At 37.1% G+C, this 19,714-nt stretch overlaps 3 protein-coding genes across 6 annotated transcripts; 1 reads left to right on the top strand and 2 right to left on the bottom strand.

Annotated features, from left to right (window-relative positions):
* Positions 1-250: 250 nt before the first annotated feature.
* Positions 251-4,105, bottom strand: LOC112723297 (BRAP2 RING ZnF UBP domain-containing protein 1). Its single transcript, XM_025774615.3, has 11 exons — positions 3,593-4,105; positions 3,390-3,498; positions 3,157-3,271; positions 2,930-3,027; positions 2,466-2,572; positions 2,091-2,346; positions 1,705-1,758; positions 1,223-1,366; positions 1,081-1,145; positions 771-825; positions 251-678 (listed from the first exon to the last, which is right to left on the bottom strand). The coding sequence occupies exons 1-11, from the start codon at positions 3,865-3,867 to the stop codon at positions 520-522; spliced, it is 1,437 nt and encodes a 478-aa protein (XP_025630400.1). The 5' UTR covers positions 3,868-4,105; the 3' UTR covers positions 251-519.
* Positions 4,106-4,124: 19 nt separating this feature from the next.
* Positions 4,125-6,823, top strand: LOC112723296 (putative clathrin assembly protein At2g25430). Its single transcript, XM_025774614.3, has one exon. The coding sequence runs from the start codon at positions 4,695-4,697 to the stop codon at positions 6,597-6,599; it is 1,905 nt and encodes a 634-aa protein (XP_025630399.1). The 5' UTR covers positions 4,125-4,694; the 3' UTR covers positions 6,600-6,823.
* A 512-nt stretch (positions 6,824-7,335) lies between these two features.
* Positions 7,336-17,819, bottom strand: LOC112723294 (uncharacterized). 4 transcript variants are annotated; one of them, XM_025774607.3, is made up of 21 exons: positions 16,518-17,819; positions 15,220-15,554; positions 15,012-15,091; positions 14,649-14,736; positions 14,356-14,537; positions 13,990-14,126; positions 13,159-13,225; positions 12,655-12,802; positions 12,421-12,535; positions 12,054-12,129; positions 11,775-11,957; positions 11,287-11,447; positions 10,753-10,858; positions 10,140-10,344; positions 9,775-10,046; positions 9,432-9,553; positions 8,981-9,125; positions 8,780-8,872; positions 8,457-8,530; positions 8,167-8,220; positions 7,336-8,086 (listed from the first exon to the last, which is right to left on the bottom strand). In XM_025774607.3, exons 1-21 carry the CDS (start codon positions 17,561-17,563, stop codon positions 7,786-7,788), a joined length of 3,990 nt encoding a protein of 1,329 aa, XP_025630392.1. In that variant the 5' UTR covers positions 17,564-17,819; the 3' UTR covers positions 7,336-7,785. The 4 variants fall into 4 exon arrangements, with proteins under 4 accessions (XP_025630392.1, XP_025630393.1, XP_072064046.1 ...); XM_025774608.3 differs by having other exon boundaries at positions 10,753-10,855; XM_072207945.1 differs by having other exon boundaries at positions 12,733-12,802.
* Positions 17,820-19,714: the final 1,895 nt, after the last annotated feature.

The following is a 19,714-nucleotide window of genomic DNA, read 5'->3' as shown; positions in this document are numbered from 1 at the left end:
TTACTAAAGTAGCCCAGATCTTGATTATATTACTGGCTCAATTATGAATGTGGAAAGGAGTTGCGAACATAACAAGAAAGGTTTCATAAATATTTATTTTATTGCTAATGATGTCAACAGATCATTCTTTGTCCAATTTGTGGTTTGAAACTTAAGAAGACATGTAAATTTGGATTTTTGGGATCTAAAATGTATATACCACACACACGTCACGACCCGACACTTGCATATACTTTAATTTCTACACAAATTTGGGACATTAAAGAAATATATTCATCCTGAGAAAACGTGTGATTGTTTCTTTGCAATGCTCGGCAGCCAAGTCAATATGACTATATCATCACAAAAAGTTGAATCTACCTTTATATGACTATATCATCGATTTACAGTACTAAACAAGTATCAGTGGCTGGTGGCGCTTAGCGATCCTTAGACAGTGCCAACTCCCTCATGAAAACTTCAGTGTGTTAATGTTGCAACGGTTGTTTATTTGTTATGGTTGGTGGTGACAACTAACAACTAATTTCGCCTTCGACCAGACTTCCTGTTTCTCTTACTGTTGCCGGGAGTAGATTGCTCATAAGCCACTGGTAACACTGTTCCGTCCTTGATTCCATTTGAATCTGTCATCTTATCAATTGTTTTTTGTGCTTGCACAAAAATCTTGACATCCCTAATCTGTGTGTCATATCATTTAACCCATCACATAACGATCAACTTGGGAAACTTGTACAGAATGAGAAGAAATTATTGAGTGTCTTTAGCAATACCTGTTCCTCCATATCAGTTATCTTTTGGTTCATGAATTTTACTAATGCGGCTTCCCTACAGGATCACATATTCAGACATAAGCTCAAGATTTAAGCAAAGTAAATGAAATAAGTAATCAAACTTTATGTTTAACTCCTAACTACTTGACAGCTCAAATTTTGCAGACAACATGAAGTAAACATGTTTGTCTGTAGCCTTCCACTGCAAATAAAAACTATACCATCTACAATATTGTCATAATTACTTGAGTACTTGTAGTAGTTCAAATTTAAACTAACCAGGAAAAAAAAGGAAGAAAACTGCATTTACCTCTCTTCAGCTTCTTTAATTTTGTTTCGCCATAGCTGTTGATTTTGTATGAGCTTCTTATTCTCCTATGAGCAGAAAGAACTGGCTAAGTGAGAGTTGAAGGAAAAATAATGAAAATGCAGGAGAAAACAGGAAAGTTCACCTCAGCAACACCATTTCTCTCTTCTGTACACTTTTCCAGTTTATCTTGGATGTCCTGCAATCCAGAAGTTACAGCTTTCTCCACTGCTTCAGAGACAGAACTGTCCACTTTGCTTTTTGCCTCTGCTAGCAAAGATTCATAATACTACAACAACGGCACAAAGAGAATCCGAGTTCAGACACACATCAACAGCAATATTATTGCATCAAAAGATCATCACATGGAGGGAATCATTATTTAGCTTTAGCTATAATCCTAAAGCATTTATCACAAACCAAAACATGCAGGTTCAGTAGTCCTAAATTCTAACCACTCCTGTAATTATAATACTTCTAATGACATGTCAGGAACAAGTAGTTTCCAGTCAACCTTGATGACATAATATAGTCTATAGTTCCATACATCCAAAGCAGAGACTCTGTTTTCCATAGTTATTAAAATATCCCAGAGAATGAGTTTCAGGAGCATCAGTGTCAACTTACTTGTCTTTGAGTTTCCAGCTGAGATGTTAGAAGACGGTTGTATTCTTCCAAAATCTATTTTTGAGAAATAACAATGAATCACTAACCATGTATTGAAATGGGAAATATACTCGGAAACAGTCGTGCTAATATAATAACAATGAAGACTTAATGTTGTTAGAAAATTAAAATGCTATCCTATCAAATGATGATGTGGAACTATGTCTACAAGACAGTATATCTATTAAATGTAAAGCGGTTCATGCAAGCAGGCCAGTGTTAATTAATCACAGTGAGCAAGATTATATCAGACCCAGATATGCATATGTTTCTATTTCAGGCTATCTGTCCAAGTTAGCTTCAGCATAAACACAGGACACTCAGGAGTTTATATAGAACAAACATACTGCCTCAACTTTGCTGTTGTAGAGGGCTCCATCAATTTCTAGATCATCATGACATTCACACTCATCACAGTCTCCATTCTGTAGAATACAGCGGTAATTCATTCCCTCGAACTTGCCATCAACTTTGGATTGATTCTGGTTCAGCCGATGGACGTAACTGTCACCTACATAATCCCATATTTGCTGTGTTTTGAAATCAAGAGAATAACAGTGCTGGGTGTCTTTCCAATGCTGGATAGCATGTCCTTCCTTATATCTAGAGGAGGGAGACAAAGGGAAAAAAATTATACCAAAATCTTTCCACAATATGAATTAATTGGGCCTTCTGTACACAACTTATCACTGAAAATTGAACACTTCAAATGATTATGTTACCTTCCACATCCAACAAACCCGCAAATCATACAAACCCAGGAATCATCTAATGTTCCACAAACAAAACAACTTGGTTTCTCATCTTGCTGTTGACAGAATCGACAGACCTAAAATATGATCATAATCCCTTCAGAATAATTGTTAGGCAACATTATAATCCTTTCATGTCACTTGCAATAAAACCAGAAACAGCTGTTGGTACCAGAAATTCCCGCATAATAATAGTAAATACAACACAGAACAATCAAACTGCAAAAGTAGTGTTGAAAATTTATGTTCATATGAGGTCACTCTATTTCTAAAATCATACACGCCGAGATGTAGCAGGCATATAGTAAGCTGCTTCCTTCCTGAGATTTTTCAGAAAGTAACATTTTGTGACAATAGAATTGCCTAAACCAGCCAAAATAAGAACTTCAATACAATTTGGAAACAAGAATCGAAGGAATGAAAAACCTGCTTACCTGGCAAGACAAGTACGTCCACTTTGAAACACAAGGGCATTGAAAGGAGTGATCGCAAAGTGTAGTGAGTATTCCACTTCTATCCGGGTCCAATCTCTCTATCATTCAAAGAGCAAACCAGAACACACAAATCATAAACATCACTTCACAAGATTATTTCCATCCTCTAAAAAAATAATGAATGAAGCAAAACACACAAAGCCACAGCAAAAGCAAATGCAGCCTACCGAGGCAAACTGGACAAGTTGGTATTTCAGTACATCCATCAGGAGGAGTCCCAGCAATATCTGCACATTCTGAGTACTCCACAGAAACCAAAAACAGGATATGGCACACCTCTGCCTAAATTTTAATCATCATTTGCAAAAGAAAGAGAAAAGATAAGCAAACTAAGGTAATTCACTGGAAGATTGGTATACATATTAAGTGAATGAATCAATTTCATAAACAAGACATTAACCTCTCCAGGAGAAAAAGTCTTGCCATTGAAATTGGTATAAAACGCATCAGCTGCACGCTGATCCTGAAGTTCAATCAGCACACTGTAGCGATCTTCCATTCCATCATTCCTACACATGTCAAATCACAATTTTGGGATTTCAATGAAAGAAATATGCAAAGAAAGCAACAAACGTTTGCGGAACCAAGAAGTAGAAACGGTACCTGATGAAGAGGAGGCGGTGGAGATGGTGGAGGTGGGGTCCGCACCAGCGAATGAGGTCATCGAAGGAGAGGTAATTGGGAACGGCGAGAATGAAGACAAGAGAAGAGCGAGAGCTAGGGCTTGGGATCGAGGAGTGAGAGGAGCTCCGGAACAAGTGGAGAACCCCTCTTCGCTCCCTGAATTTAGGGCTCGAATCTTCATCGTTCTCGGAGAAGATGGATTCAGGGTCCAGAGGCTGCTCCGAGTCGACCGAGTGAACTCGGAGGAAGAACATGGCGCAGATTCTTAGAGCAAGAACTCAACAAGAACAAGAACGAGTCTCTGCTTCTCACTTCTCAGGGGTGCGATGTGGCGCAATTGTGAAATTCGTAAATGTAAGGGTCGAAAAACTAAATATAAATTAAATTCTCCCCGAGAGATTAGAAAATCAGGGGCAATTGTGTAATCTAATACACATGTGACGTTGGTTTCATTAGATTTCGCAAATTAGATGAGGATAAATAGGCAACTTTCCACTTCGAGTATGTGAGACTTCTTTTTGCTGTTAATTGCTAGTGATTCATGACTAGGTCTGTATCATTTCTTAATTAATTTTCCTTTTAAACAAAAAGAAAGCAAAGTGTGACGTCAGCGTGTCTGGTTTAAGACTTAAGACGACGAGTTCTGCGACAACCAATTAAGCAAAGCATGCTTAACATTACTAATTAAATATCTAATATATAAAAAAAATCTAAACTCAAATCGGATTCTCCGTTCATTACGCGGTTTCGCAATCTCTGCTTTGTCTTAACCTTTTCTCTTTTCTCTCTTTACTCCAATAAACTTAACGCCATAGAACTCATCACAGACACAAAGAGATTCTCTCTCTCTCTTTCTGTCTCTCGCTCTCACTCTACACGCTCACACCGCTCTTCATTTCTTCATCTCAATGCTCTTCTTCTCTTATCCCTAAGATGTTATGATCAAAGTCAACGGATCTTTCATTCTCATTCACGGATTTTGACTCTTCAAAACAGGTAAACGAAACTCAAAACTAAACGATACCCAATTCCCCCATTTCGAAAAAGTTTCGTTTTTTGATCCAATTCCGATCCACCCGCCATGGCATCCAGCACGATCCGGAAGGCAATCGGTGTAGTGAAGGACCAAACGAGCATCAGCATCGCCAAAGTCGCCGGAAATTTGGCCCCTGAACTCGAAGTCCTTGTCGTCAAAGCCACGAGCCACGAAGAGGTTCCCGCAGATGACAAGTACGTAAGGGAAATCCTGAGCCTCACTTCGCATTCAAGGGGCTACGTCAATGCATGCTTGATCACGATTTCTAAGAGGCTTTCCAAGACGCGTGATTGGATTGTTGCTGTCAAGGCCCTTATGCTTGTTCATAGGGTTCTCGTTGATGGGCACCCTCTTTTTGAGGAAGAACTTGTGTATGCAACACGCAGAGGGATGAGGATCCTTAACATGAGTGATTTCAGGGACGAGGCTCATTCAAGTTCTTGGGATCATGCCGGTTTTGTCAGGGTTTATGCATTGTACCTTGATGAGAAAGTTGAGTTTGTGGCTTATCAGAGGATGCTCAGAAGTGGTGGTGGTGGTGAATCTGGTGGTGGTGGTGATGGTGAATTTAGGGATGAGTTTGGTTCTGGAATTGGTAGGAGGACTAGGTCTTATGGTGATGTGAGTGAGTCATATGGAAGAGAGCATAATCAGAGGAATGAGGTTGTGACCCCTGTTAGGGAGATGGGATCTGAGAGGGTTTTGGAGAGGTTGAAGCATTTGCTTCGGGTCCTCGACCGTGTTTTAGGTTGTAGGCCGAGTGGCGCCGCCAAGAGTAGTAGGCTTGTGCTAGTTGCGCTTTACCAGGTTGTGAGGGACAGCTTCAAGGTTTATGTGGAATTGTGTGATGTGTTGGGAGTGTTGTTGGATCGGTTCACTGAAATGGAATATGCACATTGTGTAAAGGCCTTTGATTGTTATGTTGGCGCGGCCAAGACGATGGATGAGCTTGTTGGCTTCTACAGTTGGTGCAAGGACATGGGAATTGCAAGGTCATCTGAGTACCCTGAAGTGCAGAGAATCACGGATAAGCTTCTTGCCACACTTGAGGGTTTCTTGAAAGAGAAGACTATTAGAGCAAAAAGTCCTGAGAGGAACATAGAACAGGCCAAGGTAACTGTCATAGAGAAAGAGACAGAGACAGAGCCAGAAATCAGTGAGATGAAGGCACTCCCGGCACCTGAGAACTTCACACCAGTGCCGCCACCCTCGTTTGTTGCGCAGCCTAAGCCGGCAGCTCCTACTCATAAGGAGACAAATGATTTAGTGGATTTAAGGGACAATGGCAATTCAGCTGATGAGCAAGGGAATAAACTAGCATTGGCATTGTTCAACGGACAAGCAGCAGTGAGGGGAGAAGGTTCTTGGGAGGCATTCCCTTCAAATGGTGAACCTGAAGTGACTTCAGCATGGCAAACGCCGGCTGCTGAACCTGGCAAAGCAGATTGGGAACTTGCATTGGTAGAGACAAGTAGCAACTTGTCGAAGCAAAAAGCCGATTTGGCAGGTGGATTTGATCCACTGCTACTGAATGGGATGTATGATCAAGGTGCTGTGAGGCAACATGTGAACACAAATCAACTGAGTGGTGGGAGTGCTAGCAGTGTGGCACTCCCAGGACCCGGCAAGACCGCCACGCCGATTCTGGCTCTGCCTGCCCCGGATGGAACGGTGCAGGCAGTAGGGCCGCAGGATCCGTTCGCAGCGTCGCTGGCAGTGCCGCCGCCGTCTTATGTGCAAATAGCAGACATGGAGAGGAAGCAGCATTTGCTTGTGCAGGAGCAACAAGTATGGCAGCAGTATGGGAGAGATGGGATGCAGGGTCAGGTGGGGTTAGCAAGGGTTGCTGGTTCTGGCTACTATGTTGCTGGCCCTCAACCTGTGATCATGCCTTATGGAATGCCACAGTTTGGTGTTGGTGGTGGATACTACCACCATGCACCTTTTTGACTTGCATTGGTTCGCTTTTTATTGGGGCTCTTTGCTTTTGCGCCAAACTATGTTTTTTTTCCTTTCTTTTCTATGAGCTATGTGGTATATCTAAGTTTGTTTGGCAATGCGGTTTCCCAGGTGCTAGAGGGGATATCTATACATATTTAAGAGTTTTGTACTTGTCAAGTATTAAGTTACATACTACAATCTACAACAACAACAATAATAATTGTTATTATGAATGTTGTGTACTCTTTCTTCTCTATGCTTTTCTTTGAAGATTAATGATAGTAGTTACAGAATGTAACAGATGACGTACAACCCCTAGCTATAGCATCATTGTATGTATGTTTCTCATATCCATCCGCATTGGCGTGATTTCATTAAAAATGATACTAATATTACAAGGTGGACAACGACCAGGGCAATGACGTAATAAAAATCGGCTCCGCCCGAAGCCTGTGGAACCCTATTGTCACTAATGACTAATGAGTGACGCTAACGAGAAACCTTATGTAATTTGTTCAAGTTCCTCTAATTTAGTATTGGCAATGGTAACTCCTGCTAATATCGCATATATGCAATGACATTACTTTATCCTTTGTCTATAATTCGTTTTTTTTTTTTTTTTTTTTAATGCTTTCATCGAAGGCAGCATGGCTATACGTGTCTTTCCCATCAGCCCGCTACAGAGTTGGTGTAAGATAGAACGATTCACGCGGCCGACAAATGTATTATCCAACACCGACAAGAATTAAATACAATTATTAATTATATAGCTTTCTCACGTTCCATGCATCTTTAGATATATCCTTTTCCATGTCAAATAAAATAAAAGGTATAACCTTTTCAACTACCCTTCAAATACCGTTCAATAGAGATACAATTATGATTTTGTTAGCAACAAAAATGTATACACAAGCTACAACATGACCTGAACTCGAGAAACGTAACGTGAAACAATCGCTGGTGACTGCGACCATCGGATTTTGTTTCACAAAAGACTATGGTATCATGCTACCTACAAGATTCTACGTCCCTACAGCAAAAGGCATTCTGGGTTCGGTGCATTCCATTTCGGAATGCTGCCAATAACTTAGAAAGAAAAATGAATGCAGGCAGCACCTGAATGGAAATCAAACTACAGCTTTCTTTTCACTTGTTTCATGGATATCTAAATGCATCGTATCAAAGCCCTATACACTCATTCATAGTATGGGGGCGCATCCATGCAGAGATGGACCAATTTTCTCTGGTATTGCCCAAAATATTCACTAACGGCAATGACATCTTCATTCTTCGGATCTAAGGCACGCAAAGTTAGTAGATTATGGCCTATTGAACTTAATTCATCTTCATCAACAATACCCAAGTTCGAAACAATATCTGCATGAATTTCACGGCATGCAAGGATAAACATTGCAGCTGTGTCAGGAATTTGTGCTTCACGAAGAGCTGCCAATGCCTCTTGAAGTGCGCCGGCGGCAACGTACAAAATCAGAGCCCTGCATCGGGTGATTTGAACTCAAATTGAGTGAATGGTCAAATAGCGTGTTAAGTTTTAAATAATGCAAAGCAATGGTACCTCCAGATATTATGTTCAGTGTGTAGGACGTACCCAGCCCACCTTTGCAACACCCTGCAAGAATCGACTACGAGTCAGAACCTGGAAAGCTCAAGAACTAGACAACAGGTATAGTAAGTTCAAGGCACAATATCACAAATACTAATGTGAATTGTTTTTATCATTCAGCTAGAAACTTGGTAGCTATGCTGCACAGGGTAGTGAGGATTATGACGTCAAATATAGAATGTACTTAAAACAAAAATGTAGCGAGTTGAAGTTAGAAATCTGTTTCAAAAATGAGTATGAACCTTGCATAATCTGATCCCTTTAAGTGAGTAGCAGCTAAGGTTGCAGCATCTGCCCAGCACCCTGCATCTTGTAGCTGCATAAGATATGACAGTGCATTTGTCTAAGAAAATCGAGCATATTATGTTGATAACTTTAATAATTTTTATCGTTATTGCACACACAATCCATCAAGCACCAAAGCCATTGTTTACAACTTCAAAAGTTAACCATAAGATAACATATCTTAGAAGTTGTGCGCATTTGTTTCATGTATTTGGCACTCTTAACAGTGACTTTAAGAAAGCAAAGCAATACATGAATTGTATTATAAATGCAGCCTCACCTGGGAACATGCTTCTTGGTGTCTTCCAACTGCGCAGAGAAGATGAGTGCCAGAAAGTGATCTGTCAGCCCTCACCATGTTGGCCGCAACAACCTAAAAAATAGACCTGATATTGTAAATTACTGAATACAAGAATTACATTCTTGATGTCAAAAAAAAAAAATCAAATTTTAAATACCTGCATGTGTTAGTTATACTCACCTTCACTGCAAGTTCATTAAGAGACGTTGAAACGGCAGATGAGAGAGCAACAGCACGAAGTGCATTCACATAGAAGTAAGAGCTTTCTGGGGGAGTAGAAAGCAATAAACTAACCGCGGCTTCTAGGTTGCCAACTGACACAAGCCTGGTTGCAGTGAATTCAGGAATTTCCGAGTGAATATATATTTAGAAGGGTAATATTCTTACTCAAACTAGTAAACAAACAAAACTTCAGTTTCAGTCATATAACCGCCAAGTTGCAGTCATTCCTACTACTCGGGTACAACTAAATATCGGTTATATATCAACATGGGATGGATAAGACCTATATACAGTGTATTGAACTACTATGATTTCAAATTAGCACATCGAGACATTAGTATGTTGAATTAAGCCATATCCACTCATGTACTCTCAACATGATAATCATCGAAATGAGATATTTACTTACTCATGTATACGTTTCTGTATAGCTTCTTCATCTTCTAATTTTTCATGCCAAGAAATACGTTCACTAGCGCTTTTCCACAGCTCTTCTTGGTCAAAAGCCATCATCCTTAGTTGACCTTGACTCTGTTAAAGAAAATGAAGTCACTTACAAGAACTTGGCACATTACGTTAAAAGGATCTATTCAAACAACAATTGGAGTGAGGGAAACTAAAAACCATGTAGCTGATAGAAACCTAAACGATGAAGGATGCTACTCAGGAACCTCTGAGCAACGGATCCTGACGTGAAAGATGCTACTCAGAAACCTAAACGATGGATGTTTTTCAATGACAATACATCTTACCCCCATTTCTTCTGTTTGTTTTCCCTTTGACGATATCCTAGATAGTAAAGATGTCTCATCATCTTCAGAGATAGTTTGCGCTGTTGGCGCTTTCGGGGGAGGCTTTCTCAATAACTTCTTCATCAAATGTTTAAGCGCTTGAGGCAGCTGTAACCAAAACAAAGCTTCCGAGAATTCCCCAAATATTGTAGCTGTGAAGGCAAACCTTGCAGCACAGCCTTTATCCACAATAGTAGCATACAACTTGGCTCTCTCATCATCAAGTATGCAACCTTAAGAAATGGCAATATTGGTAAACACCAAAAGCATATATTGTTGGATAGCAAAATTTCAGAATCAGAAAACTCTGGATAAGAGTGATAGACCTTCTTTTCGATATGGTTCCAGTACTTTTAAAAGCATCTCTGGCACCACAGAATCAACAAGAGATGGTATGCCGATCATGTATGTTCGAAGATCCCCTGTAGATGATGGAGTCCCTGGAATATAGTGAGGCCTCTTCTTTATCGTTGTACTACAAGTATTAAACCAAGAAGGTTTAACACCAAATTGCAATATCATGCGTAATGCCTGTAGCATTAGCAAAGATTTACTTAAGCAATAAATAATAATTAATTAACAAGGAGCTGAGACAAGTAAAATTTGACATGCATTTGCAGAAAAGAAATATGAAAACGAAAAACCAGATTAAAATGATTTATACAGACCTGTACCAGAAGTAAATAATGGTCCAACCTAGACTAAAGAATGAAGCCCTAATTGTGACTCAAAAGTCAAAACACAAAAATGAAGCATATTCAATTTAGTTTTAATTTTTAATTAGTAATGCTTGTTGAAGATTAAAAGAAACAAAATTTTAAGTTACCAAAGAATGCAATGCATTGAAATTTCAAATGCTTCCATCATTACAAAATCCAACACGAAATAAAGATATTCAGCTATGTTGGTAAAACCAGTAAATTAGTGTAGGAATACTACCAGGGCATGTGGTGTGGGAAAGAGTATGGGACAGCATATAGGCATTGACCGGAATCTTTCCTTTATATTTCTGAACTGGGGTGCACGACCAAGTCGTTTATCACTTCTGGAGAGAAAAAGAAAACAAGACCATGTCATTCACTTTAGATCCCCCGATAATTGAGAAAACAATTATTAACTTCATGTTACATCAAACCCTAAATGATTTTTAAGAGAAAACCAAGTTTTGAAACATAATGAATAATTTGAGCTCGAGAAAAACTATGCGCACATGCACTCAAGTTAAAAAAAACTGAGATGCATGGTTAAAGAAAACTGAGGTGCATGATGGTTTAAAATTTCCTCTTTTCATAATTCAGTTGCATGCATGTCACATTAAAGATTCTTGCCACCCGCCCACCCCCACGTGCCAGCAGCACCACAACAGGAGGAATAACTTTTTATCCAATCAAATCAATGCTAAGATAAATGTTTCCATCTTGACCACCAAGGAGCAAAGAAGCTCACGAATAGAGGGTGGTTCATGGTACTTACACATTAATTTCAACAAGGCGAAAGCTACTATCTGCTCCTGCAATGCACAGTACCAGTGGGTCATTTTTATCAGTTCGCAAGGGCAACCAATCAAGTTCCAACACCAGTGTTCCAGGAAATTGTGGTTGCAAAAGTGAATTGGCTAAGGGGTTTGGCGTATCCTGAAAAGAAACATGACAAAATAATTAAAAGAACTGCTCAGTGTGTAAAAACAATAAAAATTCTTTGCCACTATTTCTGTGTTCAAAATAGCAAATAGCTACAGAAAATCTGCTAAAAAGGAGAAAACATTTTTGATTATATGACAATATTCAGTTTCTTAGTCTTCAATCAATGCCCTGTCAAGACAGATGTTCAATATGAATTAAGCAAAGTTGTGAAAAGGCTGATCATAAGCTGCACAAAACTACAAATATTTATGCAAAGTATGAAATAAAATATAACAATTAAACAACATCTACGATCCAGAAAATAAATTCTTATCATACCAATTCAAATACGGAGAAGGTATTATCATAGAATAGAACAGCAATACGACCACGGGTATGGTCCCCTGGTGCAACAGGAGAAAATTTGATTCTCCGGATTCCTTCTTTGTGTGTGTTGAATGATGAAGAGTTCCCAGTTGTCACGTCCCACCATCTTATGTTCCCTATTCTGTCTCCCATGACCTGAAAAACTAATTTAGTCAAAACTATCATTCACTTGAGAATAAATTCAGATTATATGTATATACTGAACCAATTCTAAAGTAATGATGTATATACCACATAAGGCAAGCGGTAGGCCATTGCAGTAATCAATCCATCTGATGATACAAAGGAAGATGAAGGCCATTTTGGTCTGCGGACAATACTAACTTAATCAGATAAAGCAAGGAAGAACTGCATGTGTGATGTAGTGTATAAACAAAGAAAGGCAAATCAATTCATTAGATCAGAGACTAACCATTAACAACTGCAGAAACAAGAACATACAGGATCTTCTCTTTTTTTAGGATAAAAAAATATACGAGATAAATTATACATGCCTTAACAAGGATTAAATAGGATCAACAGTCAACACAAATTCAACCATCCATATAAAGAAAAACAATTGGGTTGCACCTTCCCCTCAAAGAAAAGGAATTAAGACCTGAAATCTCGAATTCTTCGACCATGTACTTCAAAAACTCCAAGTGCCCCATTTACCAGAGCAAATGCAAAACTTTCAGAAGTGTCTTCCTGAGATCCTTCTGTGCTTGAACCCTCTGATAAGAGAAATTAACTTTCATGAGCCATCTTAATCTTGCACAAAAAGGGGGGAAACCATTGATTATTGACTAGCATCTTTTTGAAAACATCTAAGCAACTCAAGCAAACGACCCACTTGAATCCGGTGAGGAAACCTTTGACGGGTTAGGTGTTTCATCTGATGCTCCAGATGTTTGCTCCTTAGAATACGCACCTTGAGCAGGGTGCGGAACTGTTGGAAGAGTCCATTCCAATACGGTAAATGGAAGAGCCAATGATCTAAGCTACATAGAGACAGCAGAACACCAAGCTAATCATATAGCTTCTATAGTACAGGCATTATATTTAATCTTAACTGATGATCAAAGGAAGAGCACTGCAAAAAATAGGGCTTTGAATTTTCTTTTCTCGAAGAAATAAATAAAATAGCTTGTGTTTATCCAAGTTCAGCATGCAATTATGAAGACACTTGAAGCAAAAACTAGACGTGATGAAGCATGAGCATGAGCATTCAACTGCAGTGCCAATTTATCAGATCATGTATGACCAAATATTCAAAAGAAAAAAATCAAAATAAAAATGAGAGAGAGAGAGAGAGAGAGAGAGAGAGAGAGAGTCATGGGTGCATCAACCAACTTACCATGACGGGATTTTTAGTCATTGCCCAAACTTCAACAGGTGCATCACGAAACAAAATTAGAAGATACCTGAAATACGGAGGATATCAAACTACTGAAAACCATGATAGGATCAAAAATTTATATGCTATGAAATGTGGAAGTAAATCAAATGAGAATAATGATTTATAATGAGAGTAAGAAGATAAAATCTGGACCATTGGATCTTACATGAAAACTAAGATTAGAACAAGAAGTCATGATGACTTTTTTAAGTGGTCATGCGATATTTTAATGACTTTTAATCCTAACCATCCTTGTATGGTTATACAGCCACATTTGCACCTCTCACTCCCACTAAACCATTGTTCTCATGTAATACACCCCCTATATATAGAAATAAGAAAGTTCCGTTGCTATCAAGTTTTAGAATATGTGGAGCTTGCACATCTTCCCAACCTACTATTTCTTATTCTTAGTAAACATAGTGGTAGGTCTGAAAATAAAAAAAGGATAGAAATGAAGTAAGTATTTTTTTTTTCTGGAATTTGTTTTTACACTCAAAGTAGTTTAGAACCAACAAAAAAGTAAATCCTGGTGGCAACAAAATAACAATTTTGTGTCCCACCTGTTTCACTAAGATCTCAAAGTTATGGAGGATGAATAAGTGAATACACCTGGATTAAAGTATCAGTTTATATAAACTCTAAGATTCATTACACAAAGCATACACACCTGTACTAAATCATGCATACAAGTTCCATATGAGTGAAGATATGGAGAAACAAAAAAGTGGGCAATCAATGAAATTTTGAGAAACTAAATTATTACGAATTAAAATATTTAGGATTCACCTTCCAGATGAAGATGTTCTCAAAGCCCTAATCGGTGCACGTTCAGGCTTTTGCAAAGCCCGGAACATCTTGTTAATGCCACTTCGAAGGCAGGTTACAACTAACTTGTTAATATATCCTCCAGTTTTTTCATTAACCTGAGTTGAAAGCACATACATAACCATCGAAAATGCTGAAAATATATATGCTCAAGCAAAGTATCAAAGATTAATGAAGTACAAATTAGTAAGAATCTTAAAGCTTGTATTCAAATAGATAATACATAAATAATTACAAAACAAGACTGCAACAGAATGGGACCAAACTCTGTAGGGAAATAAGAAAACAAAAAATATGTCCAAATATAAGTGCCAAATTACAATATACCTGAGTATAAGAAAATGAAACCAGTCTGGAATTTCCTAGCCATCGTAGTCCTCTAACAATTCCATTATGTACAGCTAAACTTGTTGCAACAGCATTGGCTGAAACATCAACCACATCTATAGTTCCACTCTGTGTTCCTAAAGCAACCAGAGGAACAGCTACAGCAGGATAGTTTCCTCCACCTTCATATAGCATTATCTCATTAACCAATGCAGAAAACATGGTTCACATAATGAACTTAGCACAATACTATATTTGAACAAATATTTAATTTGGATATAAGTCAAACTAACGGGCCAGAGTAGCTGTTAAAGAAGGAGTTGGTACTGCCAGCATAGTCACTGTTGAAGAAAGCAGCTGAAGCTGTCCAACTAAGTTCATCTGCACTAGTAGGGAAAACACACAGCCATTTGCTAGCATTAGTCAACTTCAGCTTTTTGGCATAGAAAAAAGTAGGAGACTTAATTCATGTAGATCATGCCTTCGCCACAAATATAATTATAGAACTAAATGGCATTACATTTATCACTTTCACAAACATAGCAATGATTGAATTTTATGACTGACAGTATGCCAACAACATCAAAGTTTATATTGTTTAAGTCGTGTCCTCATTTGATGTTTGATCTATCAAAGCACTGTAAACATAGGCTTGCCTTTATTAAAATTTCTTCCTGGTTTAAGATTGAGCTTGGTAGGTGCCTTTTACCATCATTGAGATGCTCCTGTTGCCTGCCTACATTTAGGTCCCGTCCACCAGCAGTATATATATACAAAGTTAGAGTTAGCATCGGAATAGAGATTGGCGCCTCGGTTAATCAAATAAATAAAGAAATGAGTTGGTAGCTAAAAAGGATACTCTACCATCACCACGGAGCAAATTCAACTTCTTGTCCTCTTTTTGAGTGTCTACTTGACCTTCAGCAGTCAAGAGCCAGTTCCATACTTTTCCGTCATCGGAAATGGAGATCAAATGTATTTTAGAAACAATCGTAGGTTCATCACAAAAATCAAAAGGATTATCAAAGTCCTCGTGAAGGTAAGGAGAACTAGGTGTATCAGAATAATTCTTGCAAACGTTCTGAAGTGTGGAATCTGATAGGGATAGAATTACAGAAAGTATTGAAGGAGACGGGACACAGGTTCCAACAGATGGCATTAACTCTTCCATTGAGCACATAAAGTGTGCTTGTTCCCCACTGTAATCACATGCAGATAAGAATAACTTTAGATTACAGGAGACGGAAAGAAAAAAAAAATCTTGCGTAAATCAGCATTTTAAGACCATTGATCATGAAAGATGGAGAGATTAGGAGTCTGTAACTCCAATGAGTTGTAGAAACTTCATGAATTATGTGCAGAAAGGCTTCGATTTACCAGTATCATTTACCGTTACAGACACAGATATTCTGGAAATTAAATAAACCATGCACATTGCACAACTACAGTTGCATAACATGGCCTCTGAAGGGTCAAATGACACCGTAAGTGGTTATCTATATGAAGAGCTACGAGACACAGCAAATCTAGTATTGAACTACAAAAACAGTACTAATAAGGCCTATACATATTTAAACAAGAGTTGATTACAAACAATTCAAATGATGTTTTGACAGTGTGTATCATAAGTGCATAACTAGAGTTGCATAAATGACTAATACCTATAACTAGAGCATGTTGTAGAAACTAGAATTACCCCCCTTTTTTTCTTACTCAAACTTCGCTGGACAACAAAAGAAACTCTCGCATAGATCTACCATGTTCTCATTGATTTATTTTGGGCTAGGGATAGCACTACAATAGCCGGCATCTTCAAGGTTCATGCAGGTATTTGAGATACAGTACTCTCAAATACATGGAGTCCAAGCATGTTTGCCGCTCCAATCAATTACAACAACCAAAATCAACAAACAAAAACAGCGATAGCTAGCACAAGAGATGAAGAAGGCTATTTTATGTTAATAAATAAATAAATTGTTCTATATCCACCGGTGGTTCCTACACATGAATTGTCGAAGCATGTTTCCGTTACTATACTAAAACCACAGACAAAACCCCTAAAAACTGTATTCGACAATGTAGGTGTGCATTTGCATAAACTTGTCAAAGTTGAGATTCAAATTATCCAAATATAAAAGAGTTGGAAGATAGTTAGAGCTTACCGTTTCCTCTTCCATGTGCTGAGCTTGCCATCTAGATGAGCACAGTAAACCCACTCGTTGTTCGGATCAGGCAGCACGTCAAAGAACTTGCCGCACCCACGAGGCAACGCGGAGGAGAAGATCACAGTCTCGTACTGCAAATCAAACACAACAAACTCCCTCGGAAACGTGACAAACAAGATATGCCTCCACTGCTGCGAGAAGGCACACTTCACTGCGTAGAGCGGAAAAGCCGCAGAAGCCGGCGACGGTGTGGCGCCAGGAACGACATCCCTCTCCAGCTTAACCAGCTCGCTAGAATCGGTTCGAATTTGAAGTTCCTTGATCGCGACTCCGTCCTCGCTCTCGCCGTGTGCCAGCACAGAGACCAAGAATCCCTTGAGCCCGATCGCGCAGATCCGCCGTGCATCGAAGGGATCGCGGCGGATACAGGAGAAGTACTCCGGCGAGGCGTCGTACTTCCAGATGCAGCGTCCAGTGGCGGCATTGTAGAGAGAGAGGATGGAAGAACCGGTGATGGCGGCGATGAGGTAGAGGTCAGGGCGGGCCTGGAGCCAGCAGAGGTCCTGGATTGCTAGCTTGGCGTTGTCGGTGTCAAACCAGAGGATCGGGGAGCGGATACGTAAGTCGAGGAGTGCGATGCGGCCATGGCGGTCGCCAGCGGCGAGGAGGAGGTGAGAGGAAGAGGGTTCGGTGGAGAGGAGGTCGCGGCTGAGGGGAGCAGGTGTCCAGCGGAGAGCGGTGACGAAGGGAGAGAGGGACGTGGTGGCGTTATTCGTCGTGGTGGAGGAAGAGGAGGAGGAAGACGATGTAGAGGAAGAAGTAGATGGCGGAGGAGGGATGGGAAAGGCGGTGACAAGCTGCATGGAACGGGTGTCGACGACGGAGATGGAACTGCCGGAAGGGAAGGCGAGAAGGCCATGCGGGCCGAGATCTGAGGATCCGAAGTTGTTGCGGCCCGGTGGGCCTGGGAGCATGGACTCCCATGAGGATGAGTCGGAATGCGAGTTAGGGGACTGCGGTGACGGTCGCGGGCTCACTATCATTCTTCTTCGCTGTTTCTTCTTCTCCGCTTAGCTCACACGGACTACTATACTTTTTTTATTTTTTATTTTTTACCTGACTCTAATGTTGTTTTATTTGATTGGATTAGTTAGTTGAGATCAGAGATGAATGTATTGAAAATACTAGACAAAAATGTGCGAAATTACGTCATATGACTATATTTTTATATGAATCAGATTAATGGTCAGTTTAGTCAGATTTTTATTTTTTAAAAAAATAAATTATCAAATTTGGCTTTTAAAAGATGGTATCTAAAAGAAAATAATTATTGGAGTAAGGCTTCTGCATTAACTTGTCAAATAAAGGGAGACACTTGTAGTTTGTAGAAGAAGACATAAATGAAATTGTTCAAGAGTTTACATGCAACAAATTAGATCAAACAAGTCATTAGTAGAGTGTTAAACACAATCCACCAAAGTTGGGTTATAAAGTACTACGGTACTTTATCAACCTCGTTTCTTATGAAGTATGTTTACACAATTTTAGACATCTAAATATTCTTTACTAGCCGTGTAAACATTTTATGATTTTTTTTCTCGAAAATTATTTTATTAAAAAAATTATTACAAAGAATCATTAGAAAGATTTCATTATTAAAAAAAATTTTAATATTAAAATTATTTAAAATGACTAATTTTATAATATTTAAAAAAAAACAATTTTTTTGTGAAGAGACAAATATATCTTTAAATTATTTTTTAGTTTATTTCTTTTTTTTTAAATATTTTTTTTAATTATCTACTATACTCAAATCTTTATTCTTCATCTATAACTCATAGAGATATTTGTTAAAACTATATTTGTCTCTTCACAAAAAAAATTGTTTTTTTTAAATATTATAAAATTAGTCCTTTTAAATAATTTTAATATTAAAGGTCCTTTTTATTAATTAAATCTTCTTAATGGTCATTTATAATATTTTCTCTATTTTATTTTTAGAGAAAATTTTTTTTCTCTCTCTGAAAGATCTAAAATAACATTCTCCTCCCATTATAAAATGTACATTTTTTTTCTCTTATAACTTTTAAAAAAAAATTTTAATCCATTTTAAATTTTTTGTGTTAACTAATATTAAATTTATCTATTTTTTAAAAAAGATAAATTATTTTTACAAAAATACCCTTTAGCAAAAATTTTATCTTTTGTCATTAAATTTTGCTTACCAAAATAATTTTTAATAAATTATTTTTTATTGATTAAATTGTATTTTTACCAAAATATTTAAAAAAATTAATAATTAAATTATTTTTTTCTAAGATACTCTTTAAAAAATTTTAATTATTAAATTATAATTTTACCAAATTTTTCGTTAATAATTATTTTTATATTTTACTATTAATTTTTCGATATTAATATATATTATTTTAACATTAAATAAAAAAATCTTACCATTGTTAATATGTATAACAATTAATATATATTGATATCAAAAAATAATCTTATTAAAAAAATTTTATTTAATGTTAAAATAATATATATTGATACCAAAAAATTAATAATAAAATATAAAAATAATTATTAACAAAAATTTTGGTAAAATCACAATTTAATAATTAAAAAATTATTAAAGAATATCTTAAAAAAATTAATTATTAATTTTTAAAAAAAATATTTTTATAAAATACAATTTAATCAATAAAAAATAATTTGTTAAATAGTATTTTAATAAGTAAAAATTAATGACAAAAAAATAAAATTTTTGTTAAAGGATATTTTTGCAAAAAATAATTTACTTTTTCTTGAAAAATGGATAAAATTAACATTAGTTAATACAAAAAATTTAAAATGAATTAAAAAAAAGATATTTTAAAAATTATAAAAAAATATATATATATATTTTACAAATAAAAAAATATTATTTTAATATCTCTTAAGAAAAAAAAATAAAATTTTCTCTTATTTTTACTTATTTTTTTCCATGTTTCTCTCACTCGTTCTTAGTCTCTCTTACAAGTTAGTTAAAACTTAAAACCAATTTGTTATTCTTCACAGATTAATTTATCTGATTAATTTTACTAAACAATAAAAATATTAAATAATAATATTAATATTATAATTAACAAACTATATTAATACCTAGAAATTAGAAAAAAATACATTTAGTGCCTATAATAATAATAATAATAATAATA

This window comes from Arachis hypogaea, chromosome 11, assembly GCF_003086295.3.
Source record: "Arachis hypogaea cultivar Tifrunner chromosome 11, arahy.Tifrunner.gnm2.J5K5, whole genome shotgun sequence".
In the NCBI taxonomy this organism is placed as follows: domain Eukaryota; kingdom Viridiplantae; phylum Streptophyta; class Magnoliopsida; order Fabales; family Fabaceae; genus Arachis; species Arachis hypogaea.
This window is presented reverse-complemented; position numbering and strand designations above follow the sequence as displayed.

What these genes read in the sequence shown, in the direction of transcription:
- LOC112723297 (XM_025774615.3), bottom strand. Translation starts at nt 3,867, where the DNA reads ATGTTCTTCCTCCGAGTTCACTCGGTCGACTCGGAGCAGCCTCTGGAC. An exon ending in GGACGTACTTGTCTTGCCAG is followed by an intron (nt 2,573 to 2,929) that starts GTAAGCAGGTTT and finishes ATCATATTTTAG; the next exon opens with GTCTGTCGATTCTGTCAACA. An exon ending in AGCTGGAAACTCAAAGACAA is followed by an intron (nt 1,367 to 1,704) that starts GTAAGTTGACAC and finishes CCGTTGTTGTAG; the next exon opens with TATTATGAATCTTTGCTAGC.
- LOC112723296 (XM_025774614.3), top strand. Translation starts at nt 4,695, where the DNA reads ATGGCATCCAGCACGATCCGGAAGGCAATCGGTGTAGTGAAGGACCAA.
- LOC112723294 (XM_025774607.3), bottom strand. Translation starts at nt 17,563, where the DNA reads ATGATAGTGAGCCCGCGACCGTCACCGCAGTCCCCTAACTCGCATTCC. An exon ending in GGTTTCCTCACCGGATTCAA is followed by an intron (nt 12,536 to 12,654) that starts GTGGGTCGTTTG and finishes TTCTCTTATCAG; the next exon opens with AGGGTTCAAGCACAGAAGGA. An exon ending in GGAACCATATCGAAAAGAAG is followed by an intron (nt 10,047 to 10,139) that starts GTCTATCACTCT and finishes CCATTTCTTAAG; the next exon opens with GTTGCATACTTGATGATGAG.